Here is a 25,227-nt window from a genome sequence, read left to right on the forward strand (position 1 = left end):
TTTTGGGGGGGGGGGGATCCCAGGGGGAAGGGACGGGGTGAGAAATTGATGGCTGATAACCAAGATGGCAGAAGCAAAACTGATGTCATTGGTACCGGAGAAGCTTGTTGGCTAATGCGATGGGATATATTGTGAAGCTGTGGTTGGCAGACATTTATTTATTTATTTATCGTTCTGTGGGACCAAATTAAGGAAAGTCTCCATGGTCACGGAACGAGTCAATACATGAAATTATAACACAATATTAGAAACAGATAAAATGAAATATAAAAAAACATATTCAGGTGACAAGTCGTAAGTTTAAATAAAGAAAATCAACAATGTAACACAGGAATTTGCTTAATTTTTTAGCTCTTCCAGGAGCTCCTCGACAGAATAGAAGGAGTGAGCCATGAGGAAACTCTTCAGTTTAGACTTAAAAGAGTTTGGGCTACTGCTAAGATTTTTGAGTTCTTGTGGTAGCTTATTGAAAATGGATGCAGCAGAATACTGCACTCCTTTCTGCACAAGAGTCAAGGAAGTGCATTCCACATGCAGATTGGATTTCTGCCTAATATTAACTGAGTGAAAGCTGCTAACTCTTGGGAATAGGCTAATATTGCTAACAACAAACGACATTAAAGAAAATATATACTGTGAGGGCAATGTCAGAATTCCCAGACTATTGAATAGGGGTCGACAAGAGGTTCTCGAACTTACACCACATATAGCTCGAGCAGCCCGTTTTTGAGCCAAAAATATCCTTTTTGAATCAGAAGAATTACCCCAAAAAATAATACCATACAACATAAGCATATGAAAATATGCGAAGTAGACTACTTTTCGTGTTGAAGTGTCACTTATTTCAGATACTGTTCTAATGGTAAATAAAGCAGCATTTAGTTTCTGAACAAGATCCTGGACATCGGCTTTCCACAACAGCTTACTATCTATCCGAACGCCTAGGAACCTGAACTGTTCCATCCCGCTTATAATATGCCCATTCTGTCTGATCAAAATATCGGTTCTTGTTGAATTGTGAGTTAGAAACTGTAAAAACTGAGTCTTACTGTGATTTAGCATCAAATTATTTTCCACAAGCCACAAACTTATTCCATGAACTACATTATTTGATACTGTTTCAATATTACACACAAGATCCTTCACTACCAAGCTGGTGTCATCAGCAAACAGAAATATTTTTGAATTACCTGTAATACTAGAAGCCATATCATTTATATAAATAAGAAACAGCAGTGGCCCCAGCACCGACCCTTGGGGAACGCCCCACTTAACAGTGCCCCATTGGGAGTGAACATCACTACCACTCTCAATATTGCGGAGAATTATCTTCTGCTTTCTGTTCTTAAAGTAAGAGGCGAACCAATTGTAAGCTACTCCCCTTACTCCATAATGGTCCAACTTCTGCAGTAATATTTTGTGGTCAACACAGTCAAAAGCCTTTGTTAAATCAAAGAAAACACCTAGCATTCGCAACCTTTTATTTAATCCATCTAAAACCTCACAGAGAAAAGAGAATATAGCATTTTCAGTTGTTAAACCATTTCTAAAAGCAAACTGAACATTTGACAGCAAATTATGTGAATTTAAGTGCTCCAGTAACCTTGTAGATACAACCTTCTCGATAACTTTAGCAAACACCGATGGCATAGAAATAGGTCTATAATTGTCAATATTATCCCTGTCTCCCTTTTTATAAAGTGGCTTCACTACCGAGTGCTTTAATCGGTCAGGAAACCGACCACTCCTAAGGGAAAAGTTACAGATATGGCTAAGTACTGGGCTGACATACATAGAACAATACTTCAGTATTCTGCTAGATACCCCGTCATATCCATGAGAGTTCTTGGTCTTTAGTGATTTAATTATTAACTCAATCTCCCTCTTGTCAATATCATGGAGGAGCATTGCAGGTAACAGTCTTGGAACACTGTTTTCTAAGAGTGCTATATGATTCCCTGTTGGGACTAGGTTTCTATTTAGTTCACCTGCTATATTCAGAAAGTGATTATTAAATACCGTACATATATGCGACTTATCAGTAACACGGATATTCCCACTACGCACTGATTCTATATCCTCGACCTGTCCCTGCAGACCAGCCACTTCCTTTACGACTGACCATATGGTTTTAATTTTATCCTGAGACTTAGCTATTCTATCTGCATACCACATACTTTTTGCCTTCCTAATAACTTTTTTAAGCACCTTACAATACTGTTTGTAATGGGCTGCTGCATTTAGATTCTGACTGTTTCTAACGTTTTGGTATAATTGCCACTTTGTTCTACAAGATATTCTTATCCCTCTAGTCAGCCACCCAGGCTGCCTGTTTGTGCTAGTACCCTGTTTTGAATGTTCTAACGGAAAGCAACTTTCAAAGAGCACGAGAAAAGTCTTGAGAAAAGCATTATATTTATCGTCTACTGTATCAGCGCTATAAACATCTTGCCACTCTTGTTCCTTGATAAGGTTTACAAAGGTCTCTACAGCAACTGGATCAGCTTTCCTAAACAGCTGGTGACTATATTTAACACGTGTTGCAGCACAAAAATCTTTTAGAGTTAAAATTTGTGCATCATGATCTGAAAGGCCATTCACCTTTTTGCTAACAGAATGCCCTTCTAGTAATGAGGAATGAACAAAAATGTTGTCTATGGTTGTTCTACTGTTCCCTTGCACTCTCGTTGGAAAGAATACGGTTTGCACAAGATTATATGAATTAAGGTGGTCTACCAGCATCCTCTTCCTTGCACAATCACTTATACAATTAATATTGAAGTCACCACATATAACTAACTTTTTGTATTTCCTATACTATAAAGTGAACAAAGAACCTCCTCTAGCTTTAGCAAAAATGCCTTAAGGGGAAACAAGGTTAAAGGAACCACTACGCTCTCGAAATACAGTCATTATTGGATGAAATTCCCCGTGTCATAGCTCAATGTTGTTGTCCTGTAGATCCAGTTTGAGGGAGGGCAGTGTCCAAGCTTATGGGATCCTGCTCCAGAAACCACCTGGAAAAAGTATCAGTCACAACATGCATCAGTGGTGGACACAAAATGTCCAAGAGGGTGCAGTGATGGTCTGTCTTGAAACTGTTCCACCAACAATGGAGCAATAAGCATCACCATGACAAGGGTGGGAAGAAATCAAACCATGTCATGGGAGGGGAGAAACCAGAACCACATTCACAATACTTAAGCTTACTATGAAACTTGTGGGTCTGTTTCATCAATTTTAACAAAATAAGGGTAATACACCAAGCAGATACCATATATGGAAAGTCTAGAAGATAGACCCGGACACAGACACAGGAGCAAATTACATTGCACATAAAGTGGTGGCCCAACCAAACACGCAGTAAGGAACAGATATTACAAAACTAAAAAATGCCTTAAGGGGAAACAAGGTTAAAGGAACCACTAGGCTCTAAAAATACAGTCATTATTGGATGAAATGCCCCGCATCATAGCTCAATGTTGTTCAATATGAGCTGTGGATGCAATTTCATGTTACACATAATCTCTACCCCTTCTCAAATATTAAGGGTATGACTCTTTTTCTCCCTATGTAAAATTCTTAAATTTTTAAATATACTGACCACATAGCGATCATATTCTCGAAAGCGGGTACTCAAGGCAGCCCTTGAACTTTCTCAAACTGTTTCACCGTCTTACCCTGGATGCACGGTGCAACCAGTGATTTCTGCAGCTCACCTGGGTTGCTTTCTGTTGTGTTGACTTGATGGTAAGCCTTCTGGTTCTTGCTTAGTGATATGTACTTTTGGTCCAGCATCTCATCTCACTTTCACTTTTTTGTTATAAGCACGTCATTGTTACATGGCACAGAATGTTTTCCACTGTTTGTTTGTTGTGGTCTTCAGTCCTGAGACTGGTTTGATGCAGCTCTCCATGCTACCCTATCCTGTGCAAGCTTCTTCATCTCCCAGTACGTACTGCAACCCACATCCTTCTGAATCTGCTTAGTGTATTCATCTCTTGGTCTCCCTCTACGATTTTTACCCTCCACGCTGCCCTCCAATGCTAAATTTGTGATCCCTTGATGCCTCAGAACATCTCCTACTAACCGGTCCCTTCTTTTTGTCAAGTTGTGCCACATACTCCTCTTCTCCCCAATTCTATTCAATACTTCATCATTAGTTATGTGATCTACCCATCTAATCTACAGCATTCTTCTGTAGCACCACATTTCGAAAGCTTCTATTCTCTTCTTGTCCAAACTATTTATCGTCCATGTTTCATTTCCATACATGGCTACACTCCGCACAAATACTTTCAGAAACGGCTTCCTGACACTTAAATCTATACTCGATGTTAACAAATTTCTCTTCTTCAGAAACGCTTTCCTTGCCATTGCCAGTCTACATTTTATATCTTCTCTACTTCGACCATCATCAGTTATTTTGCTCCCCAAATAACAAAACTCCTTTACTACTTTAAGCGTGTCATTTCCTAATCTAATTCCCTCAGCATCACCCGACTTAATTCGACCACATTCCATTATCCCCGTTTTGCTTTTGTTGATGTTCATCTTATATCCTCCTTTCAAGACACTGTCCATGCCGTTCAACTGCTCTTCTAAGTCCTTTGCTGTCTCTGATAGAATTACAATGTCATTGGTGAACCTCAAAGTTTTTATTTCTTCTCCATGGATTTTAATACCTACTCCAAATTTTTCTTTTATTTCCTTTACTGCTTGCTATACAGATCGAATAGCATCGGGGAGAGGCTACAACCATGTCTCACTCCATTCCCAACTACTGCTTCTCTTTCATGCCCCTCAACTCTTATAACTGCCATCTGGTTTCTGTACAAATTGTAAATAGCCTTTTGCTCCTTGTATTTTACCCCTGCCACCTTTAGAATTTGAAAGAGAGTATTCCAGTCAACATTGTCAAAAGCTTTCTCTAAGTCTACAAATGCTAAAAACGTAGGTTTTCCACTGCCCATCCTTTTATACACTGAATATCCGCCTTACAGACATTATGGTTTTTGCTATGAACATTGAGCCTTCTGTATTCTCCACCATGATGTTTAAATTTTATCATATTTTAATTTTGTAAGTGTACTTGTGTTTTTATCTATACTCATAATTAGGTGCTTACAGCTCTGGTATTACTTTGATGTATTAGGGTTCAGTTTCTCGTCATTTAGATACGCACCTGACAATGTTGCTATACGCCATGAAAATGATAAATGTGTTAATAAAATTGATCAAGATACAGCTGTTTGCAGAGTTCTTGCTATACAATGTACTACCACAGCTGTGGATGCCCTGTCCACAGAGTTGCTTGTAACAAACATGAAAACCAAGAAATGTGGCACATCAGCTTTGCACACAAAGTGGTGGCTGCTCAATTTGCTTTAGTCAGCCAATCACATTACAGGACACAAGACCCATGATGTTAAGGAAATATCATTGTTTTGTTTCATGAACTCATACACTATGGACTGAATATACACAAAAAAACATTTATGTTGCAAGATCAGAAATGAAAACACAAATAAGCATGCAGTGAAGCTAACATACACCGGATTACATATATCTTGAAAATACCTAATTTCTAGTATGATTTCTTGTAATACACTGACAGCAAATGTTGTGTAGGTGTCAAAATACGTTATAGATCTTATCTTGGAGTTAGATTTTATTTAGTGGTTTATTATGAAATGGAAAGGAGGTAAAGTCGGTACACATTTTAGAGAGTCCTGGCCCTACAGTTATAATCAGTAAATGTTGCAGTCTTCCCCTGGACGGGGAACATGAATTTGGATAACGGAACATGTTACGGAACATGAATTTTGATAACAACATTTTTACAACTAATACACCGAAGTTCAGATAAGTACTGGGCATTGTAATATAACTTTAGCACTTGTTAAAAGCCACTTACTTGTTATGTATGGTATAATTGTGATGAGGTACTTTGTATCAGAAGGTTTATATTGGGTGTCCTACCGATATTTTACCTCAGATTGTAAGAGTAAACTTGATTTCATTTTAACATATCTAATGAAGGCCAGTTTTCTTGGTATGACTGAGTAATGTAATGGTTTTGGGTGTTCAGCCAAGTTGTTGATGCCATTTTTTGCATGATATGTTCTTGACAGACTGTCACTGAATTACCATGTAGAAAAAAGGAATTAAAAACTTGGCTGAACAGTTGAAATCACAAAGTTGACACATGTCTAATGGGTAGTAGCCCTGACAATCAGATTCTGCTGCATCTATATATCAGCAGTCAATGCACCAAAGCAATATTGTCCATCTGTCAAAAATCCTTTCTCTCAGGAACAGGTAGACATTTCCAGTTGAAATTGAATTCATAAACTAAGGTCAATGGTAATTTAGCAGTGTAAATCAAATCAAAAGATACAGCCATTTATGTCACAGTTTTTGATTTGCACAAACTCCCTGACCAAAACCTATAGGGTACTTCCCGTTGACCTAGACTCATAAAATTTGGCAAGAAGCAAGGTTTCACAGTACAGGCTAGGAGAAAAATCCAAAAACTATTAGTTACTAATTATGACACACACACACACACACACACACACACACACACACACACACACACACACACACACTTGTCATTTGTTATCCGACTTCAAACTTGAAATTAAAACATTCTCAAAAGCCTTGGAATCCTCAGAATCGATATCTTGCAAGTATCAATGTCAATAACAGGCAAAAGTCATCGAGATTTTCAATTCCTGGAATGGATGAACTGTCTAGATACACAATGAAGTCTGTATGGAACCTGCAGTGTGAGAGTTCTACTCACACCTGGACTTTTTTTTTTGTTACAGAGACAGCTATAATAAACACTCAAACTGACAATACTGTGAAAAGGATAGATTGCTCCTCACCATATAGTGGAGATATTGAGTTGCAGACAAGCACAACAACAGAGTTTTTGTTGTGCCTGTCTGCAAATTCAATATCTCCACTATATGGTGAGTAGAACTCCATCCATTTCATTTCATAATATTGTCTCATTATTCCTCCTGATTTCCCATTGTTTACACATTTGAACTGTATATAAATGCATGGTTATTAGAGAGCTTCTTGCATGTACCCACTGAAATCCATGTTGCACCCTACACACAGGCACAATTATGAATAGTAGTTGCAATAGTGGCTCTTTCAATTACTTCTTCATTATCACCGCTATAATAAAAGAAACACACAAACATAGCAATTACCTTGTTGTACACACCAATGTAGCTGAGTGTACAAATCTTCCAATAGAAGAGGCCCCAAAACATCAAAATATTGTGTAAACACATCTACAATTGCATAGAGTGCATGATTACATGTTGTTGTCATCCACTCAGCTTTCTGAAATTAGTGAACATAGATTTTTAGCAAATGAAAGACGAATAATGAATATTTACATCCACAGAATCCAAAAACAATTTACAACACATACCAGTATCCATTCATTTAGCTTTTTTTTTTTTTTTTTTTTTTTTTTTACCAAAACACTAATGAAAACCTTAAGGTCAAAATTCTGACATAATTACTAGTTATGACGAGCATGAGACTTTTAACTTGACCAACTGAGGCTATTTGTAACAAATGTACATTCATTATGTGAAGGATGAACTGTGACCATATGGTTGTGCCAAATTACTGTAATGCAGATGTTTAGCTACTTGGCCAAATCTGTCTAAAAGATAATGTAGCCTCTTATCTACATGAAATGGATAAGAATCTGAAAAAAAAAAAAAAAAAAAAAAAAAAAAAAAAAAAAAAAAAAAAAAAAAAAAAAAGAAAGGGTTGGTTGAAAATGTACTAATATACTTTGTGGCAAAGGTTATTTTTTTGTTATTTTGTACTGAAAACAAGAGTTGATGGGCTCATGACCAACAGTAATTTCTGGAGAACTTTTCATGTCGATATCTTTCCTGGGTCCGATTCTTCCACAGAAATTTTACATAGAGAGAAGTTTGTTGGACAAAATCCAATCAACCAAATAAGACAGAAGAGAAGCAGAATTTTCAGGAAATTACTGCCCTTGCTTTCTAGACCTACATCTATACTCCACAAGTATTCATAAGGTGTACAGTGGAGACAACCACTGTTAGGGACTTGGCTAGGCACTTGTCTGTAACCAGACTACTTTCCCCCATGGTTTTCAAATCATGAGAGACTGGCTACATGAAAAGAATGGCATGTTGCCAACGGTTTTAGCTTGTCTTCATGAAAATCCGTAAGTTTCTGACTAGTTCAAAGTCAAGGTATTGTTCTCTGTCAGAATACATAAACTTCCAAACACGACACACAAGCACAACTGAAAAATTCCAATGTTTTACATGAAGAGGACCCAAACTCCGCCATTGCCGGTCCCAAGCCCGGGGCCCCATCTTGCAAGTCATGGGGAAGGAGGAGGGGGAGGAGTAACAACCTCGTAAAAAAAACCTGGGTCCATCTGGCTCCCGATGGTAGCACCCAGTTAGGGCCCCTACCTAGGGTTACAGGCGAAGCCCGGCCAACGGTCTCGAAGGCAGAAGAGGAACGTCGCTTCCCAACGGCAGAGAGAGTGGAAGAGCCACTGAAACATATCAGGTAGCGGCGGTACTCCATGTTAGGGGCGGCTACCAAAGGCGTCTGTGTCCCCATGTCAGAGGTGGCCAGAACACATCTTCTGGGGCTAACAACTTCAGTCGTATAACTGGACGGACACGAGCCGTCCCAACAAAAAATTCTTTAGCTCATGGAATGGATCACACTATGGAATCGAGATTACCCCAGGGGGACAGACAATCCCCTGTTGATAAAGGTCGACGCAAGCAGGCATTCGGATTCTGGGGGACCTGCCAAAAAGTGCATAAGGGAAGAGTCGGAGCTCCGAAGAACCTCAAAGAAGATTAAAACTAAAAAGACTTTCAGAATTGGAACCATAAATGTACAGACAATGATTAAGACTGGTAAACTTAAACAGGTAATAGATGAGATGGAAGAGAGTAGCATTGGAATATTAGCGATGCAAGAAACAAAATACACTGACGAAGACACAGTGGAGTCAGAAGGCTTCATAATACTGAAGGGGAAACCAGGAGTTAAAGTGGGAAAGGAAAGACATGCACCTAGATGCTTTGGTACAGGGTTCATAGTAGGCAAGAGATACGAGGATGGCATAACTGAAATGAAGAGCAGGTCATAAAGGATATCAACACTGACTTTTCAAGCAGGGAACAAAAAGTATACAATAATAAATGGACATGCACCTACAAATGACAAGAACAGGAAAGACAAGAAAGTTGCTGATAGTTTCTGGGAAGAGCTAGATGATACACTGTAAAACATACCATATAGACATGTAAAGATACTAGTAGGAGATTGTAATGCACAGATTGGAAGAGAGAAGCAACATAAAGGAGTAGTGGGCGAATACCCTGCACACCAGCGGACAAACAAAAATGGAGAAAGGCTAATTGAACTGTGTCGAGAACACAAAATGAGATTGATGACAACACACTTCAGGGCCAAACCGTGTAAGAAAAAGACATGGGCAAACCCATGCACCCGCCTTGGGGAATTCCAAATTGACCACATAGCAATCAACTGAACAAATGCTAAAGAGATGATGAACACAAAGGCCAGGAAGAACACAAGAATAGAATCGGATCACTATCTTACAGAAGTTAAGTGCCTTTGGATGCCAAACAGGGACAGACTGCCACAGACGAACAGAAAACAAAGGTAGACAGAGACAAATTAAGACACAATCGATCCAGATATGAGGAAGGAACTGAATCATTCAATGAATGGGGCGACATGAAGCGAAATATGGCGAAACAGGCTAAACTATGGGGAAAGCAAGAAAAGAAACAGAAGCACTGGTGGTGGAACAAGGAATGTGAGGAAGCGGTAGAGACTCGCAGGAGAGCCTGGAGAGACTGGAGCAGCAAGAAGCACCCAGAAAAACGGGAAGTTTTCTTAGGAGCAAGAAAGGAAGCAGCCCGAACAATAAAATGGACCAGAAGACAAAAGATGAAGCAGGGACTGGACGAGATTGAGACCAACTTCAGGAAAAACAACAGCAGACACTTTTTCGGGAAATTCAAAAAGAATCGGATTGGATACAAGGGTATAGAACTGTTTATAAGAGATAAAAAAGGGGAGCTGGCTGTCAGTGCGAAGGAGAACTGTCGGATTTTTGCAGAGCACTTTCATGACCTGCTGAACTGTGAACCACCTGAAGAAGAGCTGGAACTGGGGACTGACACAGAAGAGAGAGAGCCACGCCCTCCATCCAGCGATGAAGTCGCACATGCCATAAGCGATCTGAAGAATAATAAGGCAACTGGAGAAGATGGTATAGCAGCCGAGATGATAAAGTGGGGAGGCAACAAAGCAATAGACAACATGACCAACATAATTCACCAGATCTGGAGATCAAAGAAGTTGCCAGAAGGATGGAAGAATGCAATTGTAGTACCAATACACAAGAAGGACAAGAGAGATGCAAACAACTACAGAGGAATATCGCTACTAGAGGTCGGATACAAGGTGCTGTCAAAGCTATTGCTCAAGAGAGTAGAACAACAGGTAGACAATACAGTTGGCGACTACCAAGGGGAGTTCACGAAGGGAAGAGGTTGTGTAGAACAGATATTTATCCTGAAGCAACTGATAGAACAGAGGGCCTTAAAAACAAAAGGACAGTAATAACCTTTGTGGACTTCACAAAGGCATATGACTCCATCGACAGACAGACTCTTGTTAGGATCCTGAAGAACAGAGGACTTGATGGAACTACACAAGAACTCATAAAAGAAATTCTGACAGACACAAAAGCAAGGGTGAGATTCAGAGGAGCACTGTCAGAAGAATTTGAGATCAAGACTGGTGTTAAACAGGGAGATGGATTGTCACCATTGTTGTTCAATATACCACTGGACGAAGTGATCACGCAGTGGAGAGCAATAAACGAGGAAATGGGAATCTGCCTAGCCTTTGCAAATGACATAGCAATAGTAAGTGAGACGGAAGAAGACGCAAAGACACAACTCGACAACTTAAGTAAGGTAGCCAGAAAGGTGGGACTGAGGATCGCCTATAACAAGACAAAGACATTAAACACCACTGCAGTCTGGGAAACACCGGAAGGCACTGTGCAAATGGTGGACAAATTTAAATATCTGGGAGAATTTATAACAGGAAGGAACAGGAGCAAGGAGGGAATAACAGAGAGGATAAAGAAGATGAGGTCAGCCTTCTGCATGACGAGAGAGGTATACAATAAAAAGAATATATCCACAGTGGCAAAGATAAGCCACTACAAGGCAACAGTGAGGAATGCAGTATTATAAGCTGCTGAGACAATGACACTGGAAAAAAAATGGGGCAGAGAAACTAGAGAAAGAAGAGAGGAAAATACTGAGAAAAATACTAGGTTCCAAAAGAGGTGGAGAGAGGTGGATGCGAAGACCTAGGGAAGAACTGTACCGGAACATGAGAACAATATCCGGGGAAATCAGACTCAAAAGGGCAAGGTTTGCTGGGCATGTAGTTAGGATGAGTATGGACAGAATGGCGAAGAGAGAGTGGGAAACAACAGGGAAGACAAGGGGAAAGACAGGAAACAAGTGGATTGTTGAACTCCGGAAGAACTGATTGAAATTGGGAATCAAGGTCGAAGGAAAGGAAAATTGGAGGAACAAATATACATGGACAAATATGCCGGAGATCAATGACAGAGAAGAATACAAGAAAAGATTAGAATGTCACCAGTGGAGCCGCCAGGAGAAACGGAAACTGGAGATCTCGGAAGAAGAGCGGGAGAGGAGAAGAGAAAGAATGAAGAGGTTCTGGGAGAATGCAGTCCACGAAGGGGCTACCCGTGGTCCTACAGAGGCCGTAACGCAAGAAGAAGAAGAAGAAGAAGAAGAAGAAGACCTTCCTTCTTAAAGGCCTGTATTTCAAACAATGGTAGAAGAAATACTGATAAGAACTGCCCACAAATGCTGGACACTTCCACACACTAACTGTGTCATTCATTTTACATGAAATGATTTTAACTATCTTATTGCAATATCATTTTTACAGTCAGTTAATCAAATAACCACTGGATTATGTAGCAAGTGGCCACCATGTAAGTTTTGCACCAATAAATAGTCTTAGAACTAGTTATTTTTTCCCCTATTTTCCATTTTTATACTACTGGACATTTCTCACCTTAAACCACTAAGAGAGAGATACAAAGAGAGAGAGAGAGAGAGAGAAGTGCAATACAACACTGTGTGAATCTGAAATTAGAAAGAGATAGAAAAAGTATTTAATGTGGTGTTGTCAAATGTAGTAAAATCCCATTTTAATGAGTCTCAGAAGAAAAAAATGTTTTTTCTTAAATGGGGATTTCCCTTAAACAGGGGTTAAGCTCTAGCATTTTAACATCATCAACAAATGGTATTTTTAAGGCAGTATCCAGAATGAAGAAGAAATCTTTTATGTTAAAAAGTTGTTTTATTCAACTAATGGCATAAGTAAATATGACTGCATGAAAAGGAACAAAAATCTTTAAATGTATTATTTTTGGGGAAAAAGTGTGTGTGTGTGTGGGGGGGGGGGGGCAGCGAGATGCAGTTTGCCATTTCCAGCCAGCATAGCATACTGACAAGTGGTCACACTAGCTGACTGATATTGGTTAGAACCAACTCATCTACACTAAAAGAGAAAAAACAGTTTCCAACTGCTGCAACTAAACTTACTGCATATGCATAATCATTGCCACCACTGCCACCACCACCATCACTGCCACCGCCAACAGGCCACCACCACCGACTGAGGTGGCACAGTGGTTAGCATACTGGACTTACATTCTGGAGTACCACAGTTCAAACCCACATCTGGCCATCCTGATTTAGGTTTACTGTGATTTCCCCAAATCACCCTGGCAAATGCTGGGATGGTTCCTTTGAAAGGGTATGGTCGATTTCCTTCCGCATCCCTCCCTAATCTGATGGGACCCTGCTTTTTGGTGCCATCCATCCATCCAACCATACATCCACCCACCCAACCATCCATCCATCCATCCATCCATCCATCCATCCATCCATCCAACCATCCCCAAACCTGCTCCCAGACCCCTTCTGAACAATCGTCCAGTTCTGCTTCGTTCTTTACAAAAGCAACATACAATCCATTTATCTACCTGATGTGTGAAAGATCAGGATGTCAACATCACGACAAAGTCCTGCAATGTCATACTTGCTAGGATATCTGTGACAGCATTCTGGAAAATTATCCTCATTTTATTCTACACCAACTGACAGTGGACCGCAGCCAGCCGGGCTCAACACAATCTGTTGGGTTACAACATTCTAGGTAGTGCAAGTGTGTGCAAAGCCTGTAAGATATTTATTCTCATTACATCCTTTGTTTTGAGGAATGAAACTGACTTCTCCACAAATCATTCTGTATTTAACTTTTCAGGACGAAATATTTTCAAGGTTTAGAGAGTGCAGGTGGCATACAGTTACTAATAAAATTGTAGGGGCACAGCAGTGTTTTTATGTCTCTAAATCACCTGGTAGTTTAAAATTTTCTGACAATGTTGGCAACTTTTCACCACTGTCGTCACTATTTAAACACAGCAGGGCTGTCATTTTTTTTCTTTTCTTTTAGGTATCTCTGACACTTTTCCCTGAGCAGAACAAGCCTATGTTTTTGAGGGAAATACATTACGGAAGACCTCCATTGCCATCAACAATGAAAATGTTAATAAGATTATATCTATTATCAGCCATTCCAAAATAGTTGTCTCCCAGTGTTTAACACTTTCTAAGTAACATTCTCCATTTAAATTTTGGTAAGAGAGATTAAGGCAGTGAGTTAGAGTTTTGTCTTAAGTGATTCTGCCAGTCATGTGATGTACTGAAATCTTCAGTGATCAGCTTTGAGGCGATTCCTCAGACCCCCCTCTTGTAATTTTGTTTATGGGACTGTTTCCACATTTTATTAGGAGAGGATGATTTTAAGTCCAACACACCTCCAGTTTAGCTGCTCAGCTTATCACGTGTGATGTCGCGTCTTATGTCACTCCCGATGAATAAATTATACTGTACCTGAGGTAACTGCATATTTCAGGCAGGTGTGTGAGAGATTAGTGATGGTAAACTGTGCAGCTATGTCTGGCAAGGGTACAGTTTTCACAGTCTTATTGTGGCTTGTCACCTAAACCTCTAACTGTTGCCATTATTACCTCCATTCCAGAACACTGGGTCTCACAGTTCAACTACACAGCACGACGTGGCATGGACTTGACTAATGTCTGCAGTAGTGCTGTAGGGAATTTACACCATGAGTCCTGCAGGGCTGTCTATAAATCTGTAAGAGCACAAGGGGGTGGAAACCTCTTCTGAACAGCACGTTGCAAGGCATCCCAGATATGCTCAATAATGTTCACGTCTGGGAAGTTTGGTGGCCAGCGAAGTGTTTAAACTCAGAAGAGTGTTCCTGGACCACTCTGTAGCAATTCTGGATGTGTGGTGTGTCATGTTGTCCTGCTGGAATTGCCCAAGTCTGTCGGAATGCGCAAAGGACATGAATGAATGCAGGTGGTCAGACAGGATGCTTAAATACGTGTCACCCGTCAGAGTTGTATCTAGATGTATAATGGGTCCCATATTATTCAAACTGCCCATGACCCACACCATTACAGAAGCTCCATCAGCTTGAATAGACCCCTGCTGGCATGCAGGGTCCATGGATTTGTGAGGTTGTCTCCATATCCGTAGATGTCCACCCAGTCGATACAATTTGAAACGAGATCCATCTGACCAGGCACCATGTTTCCAGTCATCAACAGTCCACTGTTGGTGTAGACGGGCTCAGGCGAAGCGTAAAGCTTTGTGTTGTGCAGTCATCAAGGGTACACAAGTGGGCCTTCGGCTCTGAAAGCCCACATTGGTGATGTTTCGTTGAATGGTTTGCACGCTGACACTTGTTGATGACCCAGCATTTAAATCTGCAGCAATTTACGGAAGGATTGCACTTCTGTCATGCTGAACGATTCTCTTCAGTTGCCAGTGGTCCTGTCCTGCAGTATCTTTTTCCGGCCGCAGTGATGTCGGAGACTTGATGTTTTGCCAGATACCTTATACTCACAGTGCAGTTGTGAAATGGTCATATGTGAAAATGCCCACTTCATTGCTACCTCAGAGATGCTGTGTCCCATTGCTCATGTGCCGACTATAACACTACGTTCAAACTCACTTAAATCTTGATAACCTGTCATTGTGGCAGCAGTAACCAATCTAACAACTGCACCAAACACCAGTTGTCTTATATAGGCATTACTGACTGTAGTGCAGTATCCTGCCTGTTTACATATCTCTGTATTTGAATACGCATGCCTATATCAGTTTCTTTGGCACTTCAGTGTATATATCTAAATGCCCACTTACAGCATTTTTGTATTAGAAGTGAAACTTTTTGGGAGCTGATGTGACCTGTGATAGTGCAGTAAAGAAAATAAACACCAATCTGATTTTCAGTATGTGTGGAAGTGGCCACCATTTGTGGGCTTTTTTATCAGTATTTCTTCTACCATTGTGTGAAACATGAACTTTTAAGACACACACACACACACACAATATGCACTCTGGGTGACAGTAAGATTGGTATCCCACCTCTGTCCATGGCATCTCCAGACACGCTTTTCCTGGTCGCCAGGATTCAAGTAAAAGTGGGACTCATTTCTGAAGATAAGTCTACTCCAGTCTATGAGATTCCTGGCTGAAGGTGAGTCTCAGGACACAGTGATGATCTGCAGCAGCATTTCTTTTCATAGCAGGGACACCTTTGGTTGTCATTTGTGGCACCCTTACAGCACAGCAGTGCTACCTTGGCCAGCAAGGTTGCCAGATCTCTCTCCGATTGAAAATGTTTGCAGATTTATGGGGCAGGGCTCTCCAACCAGCTTGAGATTTTGATGATCTAACATACCAACTGGACAGAATTTGTCATGATATCCATCAAGAGGACATACAATAAATCTGTCAATCAATGCCAAGCCAAATAACTGCTTGCATTAAAGGCACAGGTGACCAACATGTTATTGACTTGCTCAGTTTCTGAAGCTCTTTCCCTCGGATAAATCATCCAATCCTTCTGAAACTGTGATCATTTGTTTTTCTGTACATGTATATCACATCTACTGATTTCTGTCCCAGTCAGATAATTCCTTCATGGTATGTTGTTGTTTTTGCCTTAAGAGTGTATATAATATCTAATTTACTTCGGATTTTTAAATGACATTCAAATAAATATTTAGCAATGTACAAGTTTTCTATTAAAACTGTCTATGAGAAAGAAAATGCTGGGCTGAGCTATGAAAACGTGTGGTTTTGTTTCAATTTCAACTGTGACAGCAGGTCATTCAAACAATTTGAAAATTTTTTGCAGGATCAGTTGCGTGTGGTGCTTTCATCAACTGGTAGTTCAGAAAATCCTTTCACACTCTTGCCATACAGTATCCAAAAAATGAAAAATGATGTATGTTCTAAAGTTTTGTAATTATATTGTGTGGAAAAAGTGTCTTTTCCATTTAAATTCTATATGATTTATAATAATTTTGAGTTCAATAACTTCAAAGTTGGTGAAGTCATATCTAAGAGCCCAAATTTGCTTCCCAACACAATTCCCAGGAATATCCAGATTAGGAGGTATAACCAACTCTCATAATGTTTAGCTATTATGAAGCACTACTGGATCTGCTAATATGATATGTTTGTTACAGTAGTGTGGAAACAGTAACTTTCTGGGCACAAATTGCAATTCAAATTGAAACTTATTCACTCCCAATTGCAATCCTTCAAATAGGGAAATGGAAGTTTTGAAACACCCTGTATAACAAAATTAAATTTTCAAAGAACTGAGAACTTTAATTTTTTGTTTTGAAAACAGATGTTTGACAGTTATAAAAAGAGAACTAAATAAAAAATAAAGCTTTTATTTGTCTTTCATTCCTTGCTACTAGTTTCTGGGTTGAAGTTTGGTTATTACAAGTGGTTGTGATGGATCACAGCCTGACAGCTTGGGTGATGGCTAAAATGGTTGCTTGAGCATACGGTGCGATTCCAGGAGTTGTGCCAAAGAACAAAAGATAATAAAAATAAAATTAAAACAAAGTGTAGCTGTGGAACATCTGTTTCCAAAACAGATATATCAGTTGTTGATTCACCAATAAAATTCTTCTTCCAAAGTAATGCAGAAGGTCACAATAATTTTAAGGTTCTACATGTGCGTCAACTGTTAACAATCGCCTTGGAAGTGAGAAAGACTATGGTTTATGTTCCATTACCAACGAGGTCGTTAAAGACAGATCAAAAGTTCAGACTGGGAAAAGATAGGAAATAAAATTACCGCGTACATTCAAAGGAACCATAGTAGCATTTGCATGGATCAGTTTTGGAAAAAACACAGAAAATCTACATTGGGATAGCCAGAAGGGGAACTGAGCTCCAGTCATCTCCACTGCAAAACCTCACTTGATAACAATTTCTATCAATTTCTGAGCATGTCCCAGGGCTTATTGTGGACTATATTTCATCAAAATCCTAGCACCACTTTCAACCACCAGTGAGTTACCGTACATCAAAACTGATGTTCCAGATATCAAGCTTATGGAATACTGTCATTACAGAGGCAACTGCTATTCATTTGTCAGGTGTCTTTATTATCAATAAGAACAAAGTCAGTTAAACAAGGCATGTGATCTGGGTATTCTAACACTGGAAAAACCATATAGCTCAATTGTGGTAAAATTTAGCTACACACTTAAGTCAGTTCCTATTTCATTACATCACCACTATCTGCACAATAATGATTTAATGGTGTACTTCTAGGCATTCAGTTAGAAATTTTTATCAGTTTATGCTAACAGCAATAGTCAAGTCGTGTAAGATCTCCAACAGTTGCAGTGTACTGGACATAGCAGCTTTGCATGTCTTCCTTAACCAATCACGTAAAGTGCTTTCATAAACATGTCAATGGCAACACCTCTGTATTGCCACAGCTCTATAGACAATTACTGTCTTCCCCTGCAGTCATTTGCACTTTGCAGCTGAAAGCTGGCAACAGTGCTGGAAGCTGGTAGAGATCATCTTATACCAACTCAACAATAGCTGTGTTCCGAATGCATGCGGTGAGAACAGGAAGATGTTCCAGTGAAGTATAGGGAGCATTAAATGAAAAGAGCATTAAATGAAAAGAACAGGATGAATACATGAGAATACTACAAAAACAAGAAATTAAAAATTTAAATTTTTGTTGTTACTTTACCATTTATTCTGCTAACTTACTTCCGTATGCTGCTCAGGAAGTTTCATGTTGTCAAATATCCGGAAGAGTACTTGAAAAAGGTCTTTCCACCAATGGGCTCTGAAAGCTTCCCCATATGTCTTGATTATTTCAAACAAGACTGTCAAACCACGAGTTCTTACATCTAATTTACAGCGACTCACTATACAAGACAATTCAAACAGTAGTGGAAACCACCCTCTCACCCATACACGGTCTTCCACTGGTACATTAATATCTTCCATGTTGTATTCTGCAAATAACTAATAACAATGAAAATTAGAAAATCAAATTACATCTCAAAGATTATGGAATAGGGACAACTCTGACCACTTGGTATTGTTTACCTGAGGTTTCTCATCAACGTACTTGGCACATGTACGGATAAGTCTAATTGCTTCCATACTCGTATCTGGAAAGCTTGCATTACAGGCAAATTCTGACAAACATTTGACAGCATCTTGGAATGAGTCAATCATTATTGGAAAATTCTTGGCATAAAGATCATCTGTGAGACACACAAAAGCCACATTTAATTACATAACTCGAATACAAAAATAAATGATAAATTAATAGATACACTAACATTAATTTTATTGAATATGGAAAGGACTTTGACAAGAAAAACAGAAACAAACATTTCAAGTCTTACTGGACAAGAGTGTACTGCAGCACTTTCTAAAAGTATAATTACAAAACATATATTAAACTTTTAAATGGAATATCACAAGGGCTTTGGCAAGGGTGTCCTCTGCCTTTTCAAAATTTATATATTATGATGTTACAAATAAATTGCAAAAATTGTCACTGAAACTCCCTGAAACAAATAACACAGACACAATGCTCTTTGCAGACAACTGACTGATTTTAGCTGGAACATAAGCCTGATTTTGAAAGCAACCAATAAATATATAATTCAAACATCTCAACATCATAAACAGAAGTGATGGAACTTAGAGGATGCTGAATGAGTGACAGCAATATAGAAATTAATAATAAAACACAGGAGCAAGTTAAATTCTTATATCTCAGCTGTGAGCTTTCTTACATATCAAACGATGATGCTAGTAGAAAACTACAGAAATTACTGTTTCTATACAGCACAATCAAGCTGCATTTTAACCGTAGCAGAGAAAATAAATTACTTGAAATGTATAAAATAATGGCAGTACTGGCGACATGTGAATGTTGGATCTTACTAAATGACAGACCAAAAAGATAAAATGTGCAGAGGGAATATTTCTGAGAGCAGTAACTGGTTAGCTGTCACTTGACAGGACAAGATGAAGGTATCACGAAGGAGTTTTTATTTAATCTGAATGAAGAAATACTGAAGCACAGCTACAAATAGAGTAAATAATTAGAATGCAAGTAATCAGAACACCAAGGTCACTGCTGAACTATCAGCCAAAACAAGAAAGGAGGGAGGTCAATAATGTAAGGAAAAGGTAGATTACTATTTACCAAAAAAATGTTGCAGACAGGCACAATAAGACTCACTTACACATTAGCATTCAGACGCATCCTTTGTCAGAAAAAGAAACACACACCATTCATTCACCCAAGGAAGCACACCTCATGGACACATGACCACGACTCTGGCAGCTCGGACCACCGGAGTTGGTGGTCACGTGTGCGTGAGGTATGCTTGCTTGTGTGAATGAATAGTGTGTGTTTCTCTTTCTTTCTCTGAAGAAGGCTGTGGCCAAAAGCTAATGTATAAGTGTCTTTTATTATGCCTGTTTGCAACTTAATGTGCCATCTTTATGGTAAGTAGCAATCTCTCTTTTCCTTACAATGTTGATATTCCAACCTGTAGTTTCCACTGTTTGAAGAGGGAAGATCAGTTAGACAGAGAAAAGATGGACAGCACAAAATACTTGAGATCACAACAAAGATGACAGAGCAAAGTACTTGAGTTCAGAACAAATCAGTGATGTTTTTTGGTGGTGGTGGTGGTGGTGGTGGTGGTGGTGGTGGTGGTTGCTGGAAACAGGTTTCCACCCCATCTAACTAAAGGGGTGCCAAGCATTGCATTAAGAAACTCAGGGAGTGTACACAATGAAACAGCATGTTCAGACTGTCAAATAATCACTGCAAGTGTACCTGTTGGATATTGTTATACCATTAATGATCTTCCATTATACATCCAAGAAGCAGAAATAGTTCCCTTTCCTGATGATGTGAGCTTTATAATCAAGCCTAACAGAGTAACTTCAGTAATTGAAAAAGTAAATAATATTTTCCTGAAAATTAATAGCTGGGCTCTGCAAATGGACTACCACTGAATTCTGATAAAATATGATACATGCAATTCAGTATTGCACAAAGCCTGGCCATACTATTACAATGTTATCGATAATGGAATTTCAACTCTTGACTATAGTTTTTCCTCTGACATAGGTAAATCTCTCTCTTTTTCGTACAAGCTGCTTTAATCCCAGTAGTTATCTATCACTTATCCTCGTTTCCATTTCTCAAATCAATTTAAGCACAAATCAACATATGACCGACAGAATATGTCTCTTGCTTCAGAAGCGATGGTAGCTACTTTATTCAAAATCTAATTGACCAGACATTAAAAGTCAGTATGAGTATCAGAAAGGGTTTATGAACAGATCCCAAACACATTTGTCAGCATTTTTTAGCATTGCAACTGTGAAGACCGTGACATTTTTTCGAATGGTGTATGAGTGTTTCTATTGCCTTTTGATGCCCTACCAGTCCACACGAGAGAAAGCTACAGCACTTCAGGTTTTCAGAGAAGCAATAGACTTGGTAAAACATTGTGGAAACTATCCAGTGTCATTCAAAACCAACAAAGAATTCCGTATCATTTTGTTGCATCAATTCAACAGTTTCTTCACCAATTCGATTGGAGTCAACAGTTCACTCCTTCTACATTTCAGTTTTGGCACCAAGTGACTAATACTTCTTCCTGAGACGAAAAAGTAATTGGGCTGAACATGTTTCAGCACATACGAAAAGTGCAGCGCACCATGATAACCTGGTTAACAGACATGTAGCCGACTTTTTCAACAAGGTTTCAAAGCTTGTTCAGCATTGCAACAAATGTCTCAGTCAGCATGAATAAAGTACTGGTACATGAACCCTTTATGATCTTCATACTTGCAATGACTCATGCAGCAATTATAAGCTAATGTCAAACACATGATTTAAGTTAAATGTTAAATATATTACTCATTAGATTATTCACATGATCACTGGTCAATTGTTCCTCATTCCTTTCTGCGTCAACCATCCCATATACCTGCTGCCTCCCATCAAGCTGTCACTTACCCTTCCTCTACCCTTCCACTCCCCAGCTCCTTTCTTCCTTCCATCACTCTAACAGACACGACCCCTCAGCTGAGTCAATCTGAAGGAGTTCAGCCCTAATATACTGTTTACAGCCAGCATGTTGTTTGTTTAAAGGTGTCACCTTTATGTGTCTGTCAATGATCACTCCTCAATTGCTTACCATTACTCAGTCATTATTTCAAAGAAACAAATGACGTTATTTGCTCCTTATTAAAAGATTATATGCTTTTCATCTAGGGAGACGAAGCTTGCAAAATTTCTTTTCCAGTGGAAAGGCCATTACCATACCTTATTATATTGTAATCTCTCTGCTTTCATCTTCTCAACAAATTCATGTGGTCTTCCTTTCACACAGCATTCTTCTGATATTACCATCACCAAATGTGGTGAGTCACACAGAGTCAAAATCGGTATTAATCACACCATTATACATTTTTATAAATGTCCATGTATCATCAAATTAGGATATAACTCAAATAACAATTCCTTAGCTACCATCTGCCTTGACTTGCGTATATAACCCCTCTTGCTTTTAAATATAACAAACACGTATTTTCACTGCTGTTTAAGTTATTTTTTATTCTCTTTTGCGTTTCAATTCTTCAATGCATATCCTATAATTAGGGACTGGAAAATATAGCATCTATTTTGGGCGAAATTTGCATCAATTTGTCGCAAAATTTCCATCTATCTTTTTGTAAATGATTGGACGCACAAATTTAAATGATTGTCATGCTACATGAGTGAAGACAAACAAATTATTAGTTCTTTCAAACTGACTGTTACTTCAGCACCTTTTTCTTCTGAAAAGGCCTTTGTTTTCTTCATTTGGCTGTATTTAAGCTTTCAAAAATGATTGTTCCATTGAAAAACAGCAGCATTTTCCCACCAGTTAAGGGAATGCGTCTCCAATATAAGGTGTTTCTGGACATTATTTGTTTTCTTTCCTGCCAAATTTGAAGAACAAAAAATCTGCAGACTACTAATTTCAACCTTCATTGGGCGTTCATAGATCTATGAGCCATACTTGACAATGTTACAGATAGAACTAACAAGGCACTAAGCCAGTAGTGGAACCGAGCATACAGCAACTCGATTTTAACATTAAGGGAAGAATTTTGGTGCCGTTGAAGGATGTTACACGTTTTGTTTTCCAATTGCTACAGTGCAGAGGGTGTGTACTGTAGGCTATCGTTGCAGATGGCCACAAGCATAAACAGATGAGAATCTGACCATCACAGGGGAAGAAGTGCTGCGGGGAAACAAACACCGCCACCAGTTCACTGGGCTCCAGCCTACCAGCAGAACTGGCACACTGTCACAGGGATCGCTGATCTCTTCTGGTGTTCTAAGCGATCTAATCGAAATCCGTGATGGACCAGGATTAGTCGCTTCACTTATTTCAAAGTGAGAAAAGAAAACAAGCAATGCACAACACAAAGCATTTGGGGACGGCTACCATGTAACTGTTTATTGATGTCGGCAAAATATTGTTAATGACATAGTTCAGGCCTGACCTCTAGTGGTATTCGATGCAACTACAGTTCAAAACATCCACCACCTAATTTGCCATGTTAAAACTGTCTGCAGTATACTATATTTAGCAAACAAACATATGTAAGAGGGTCTTTCCTATAAAATGCTAGGTCTCATGGCTAAGTACTACACTGCATTACGCGTATCTTAAATGGACCCTTCAACCGTCCACAGCTCGCATGGCACCACACCATTGAGTGCATTGATATATCATTGTGTTCATACATTTTATTTTGCAGTTAGGTTGTGCACATTATTTTCACAAACTAGGCTTCACCAGATGATGTACAATGCCTGTAACTGCCTACATTTTTGATACTGTCTGCAGAAAATAAAGCTATTTCAAACTATCTCAGACAAATAGCTGATTTGGGTACAATTCGCTATGAAACAGCACCCATTAAGTAATTTTATGTTTTTGCATCTGAGGCAGGATTCACATCTATTTTGCATTTATCACAAAATGTGAATTTTCCAGATGCTACCTGTAAGACAGCTTCTTCAACCAATCCCTAATTTCAAATGACAAATTTCTTCATTGTGAGAGGCCTTAATGAAGTAACAGTATAAACCCATTACTTGGAGAGAGGCAAGCATAAAAAAATTACTAATTGTGAATGTCAAAACTTAATTAAATAAAAAGCTGTCAAAAATTCTATTTAAAACCAAACAAAAAAATAGTTACAAGTGATAAAGCTCAAACAAGAACCACCGTATTAAGACAATGGCAATTTTTTGAAATTCTCCCTTATTCATTAACACATTAGTGATACTAGATTTTGACACTTTGAAATAATTATAATAAAAAAAGCAATCATACTTAGGGATGACATACTTATAATTTTTCCTGTAGTCTGGAAGGCCATTTCCACAATTGCTTCATCATGGTCAGACGCTGCCAAATGGAAAACACTGAATATATTTTTCCAGCCTGAGCGTATATTATTTGCCTGCGAGTTAACCATTTGTGCAATGCACCTAACTACCATATCACGGATAGTTGGTGACCTAAAAGTGATAGAAGTCATTACAGATAAATTACTGTTCAACAACACTCACATGACGGGAGGAAGTTAAACACATCACATGACAGAGGAAGGTTAAACACAAGGACAAATTACAATAACTTACTATAGTAATATTGTAAAATGGTAACATTAAGTTTTGCTGATAGAAACACTTAAAAGTACAAAACACTCTAAATTCGTTCTTAGGGTAGACTGGAAAAGAGGTGGAGGTCACTTAGATCCCAATCTGAGACAAATTCACCTGTTGCACGGTGAGACAAATTTGAAGGAGATGATGTCAACACATAAACAGTCAAAGCCAGTACATGGTAAGAACTGTGCCAGATTCAGTTTGGAGACAATAGAAGGGGGCAGAGTAGGAAACAAAGATGAATCAAAGGGGACGGGTAATGAAAAATATAATGAATAGTACACTACTGGCCATTAAAATAGCTACACCAAGAAGAAATGCAAATAATAAATGAGTATTCATTGAACAAATATATTATACTAGAACTGACATGTGATTACATTTTCACACAATTTGGGTGCATAGATCCTGAGAACTCGGTACCCAGAACAACCATCTCTGGCTATAATAAAGGCCTTGATACACCTGGGCATTGAGTCAAACAGAGCTTGGATGGCATGTACAGGTACAGCTGCCCATGGAGCTTCAACACGATACCACAGTTCATCAAGAGTAGTGACTGGCGTATTGTGAGGAGCCAGTTGCTCGGCCACCATTGACCTGACGTTTTCAATTGGTGAGAGATCTGTAGAATGTGCTGGCCAGGGCAGCAGTCGAACATTTTCGACATGCCAACTTTCAAAAGCAAAAAAAAATCAGGAGAATTTTAGCGGTGTACTATTGTGAATTACAACACGTCCCTGATGATTAAAGTTGCAATAATTCAATACCTGTAACAACTCAATTACATTTGCTTTATTATTTACATGTAAATACTAAATAATGGACATACCCGAGCCTTCAGACTATATAATTTATCATTCAACATGCAGAACA

At 38.9% G+C, this 25,227-nt stretch overlaps 1 protein-coding gene across 1 annotated transcript in view; it reads right to left on the reverse strand.

Annotated features, from left to right (window-relative positions):
- LOC124605236 (brefeldin A-inhibited guanine nucleotide-exchange protein 1) overlaps positions 1-25,227 on the reverse strand; it is a 257,319-nt gene that overhangs the window by 40,867 nt on the left and 191,225 nt on the right. The window contains exons 21-24 of the mRNA XM_047136787.1: positions 24,029-24,201; positions 18,684-18,844; positions 18,339-18,599; positions 7,230-7,365 (exon numbers count right to left, since the gene is read on the reverse strand). Coding sequence (XP_046992743.1) covers positions 7,230-7,365; positions 18,339-18,599; positions 18,684-18,844; positions 24,029-24,201 — 731 coding nt within the window. The remainder of the gene's footprint in view (positions 1-7,229; positions 7,366-18,338; positions 18,600-18,683; positions 18,845-24,028; positions 24,202-25,227) is intronic.

This window comes from Schistocerca americana, chromosome 3, assembly GCF_021461395.2.
Source record: "Schistocerca americana isolate TAMUIC-IGC-003095 chromosome 3, iqSchAmer2.1, whole genome shotgun sequence".
In the NCBI taxonomy this organism is placed as follows: Eukaryota; Metazoa; Arthropoda; class Insecta; order Orthoptera; family Acrididae; genus Schistocerca; species Schistocerca americana.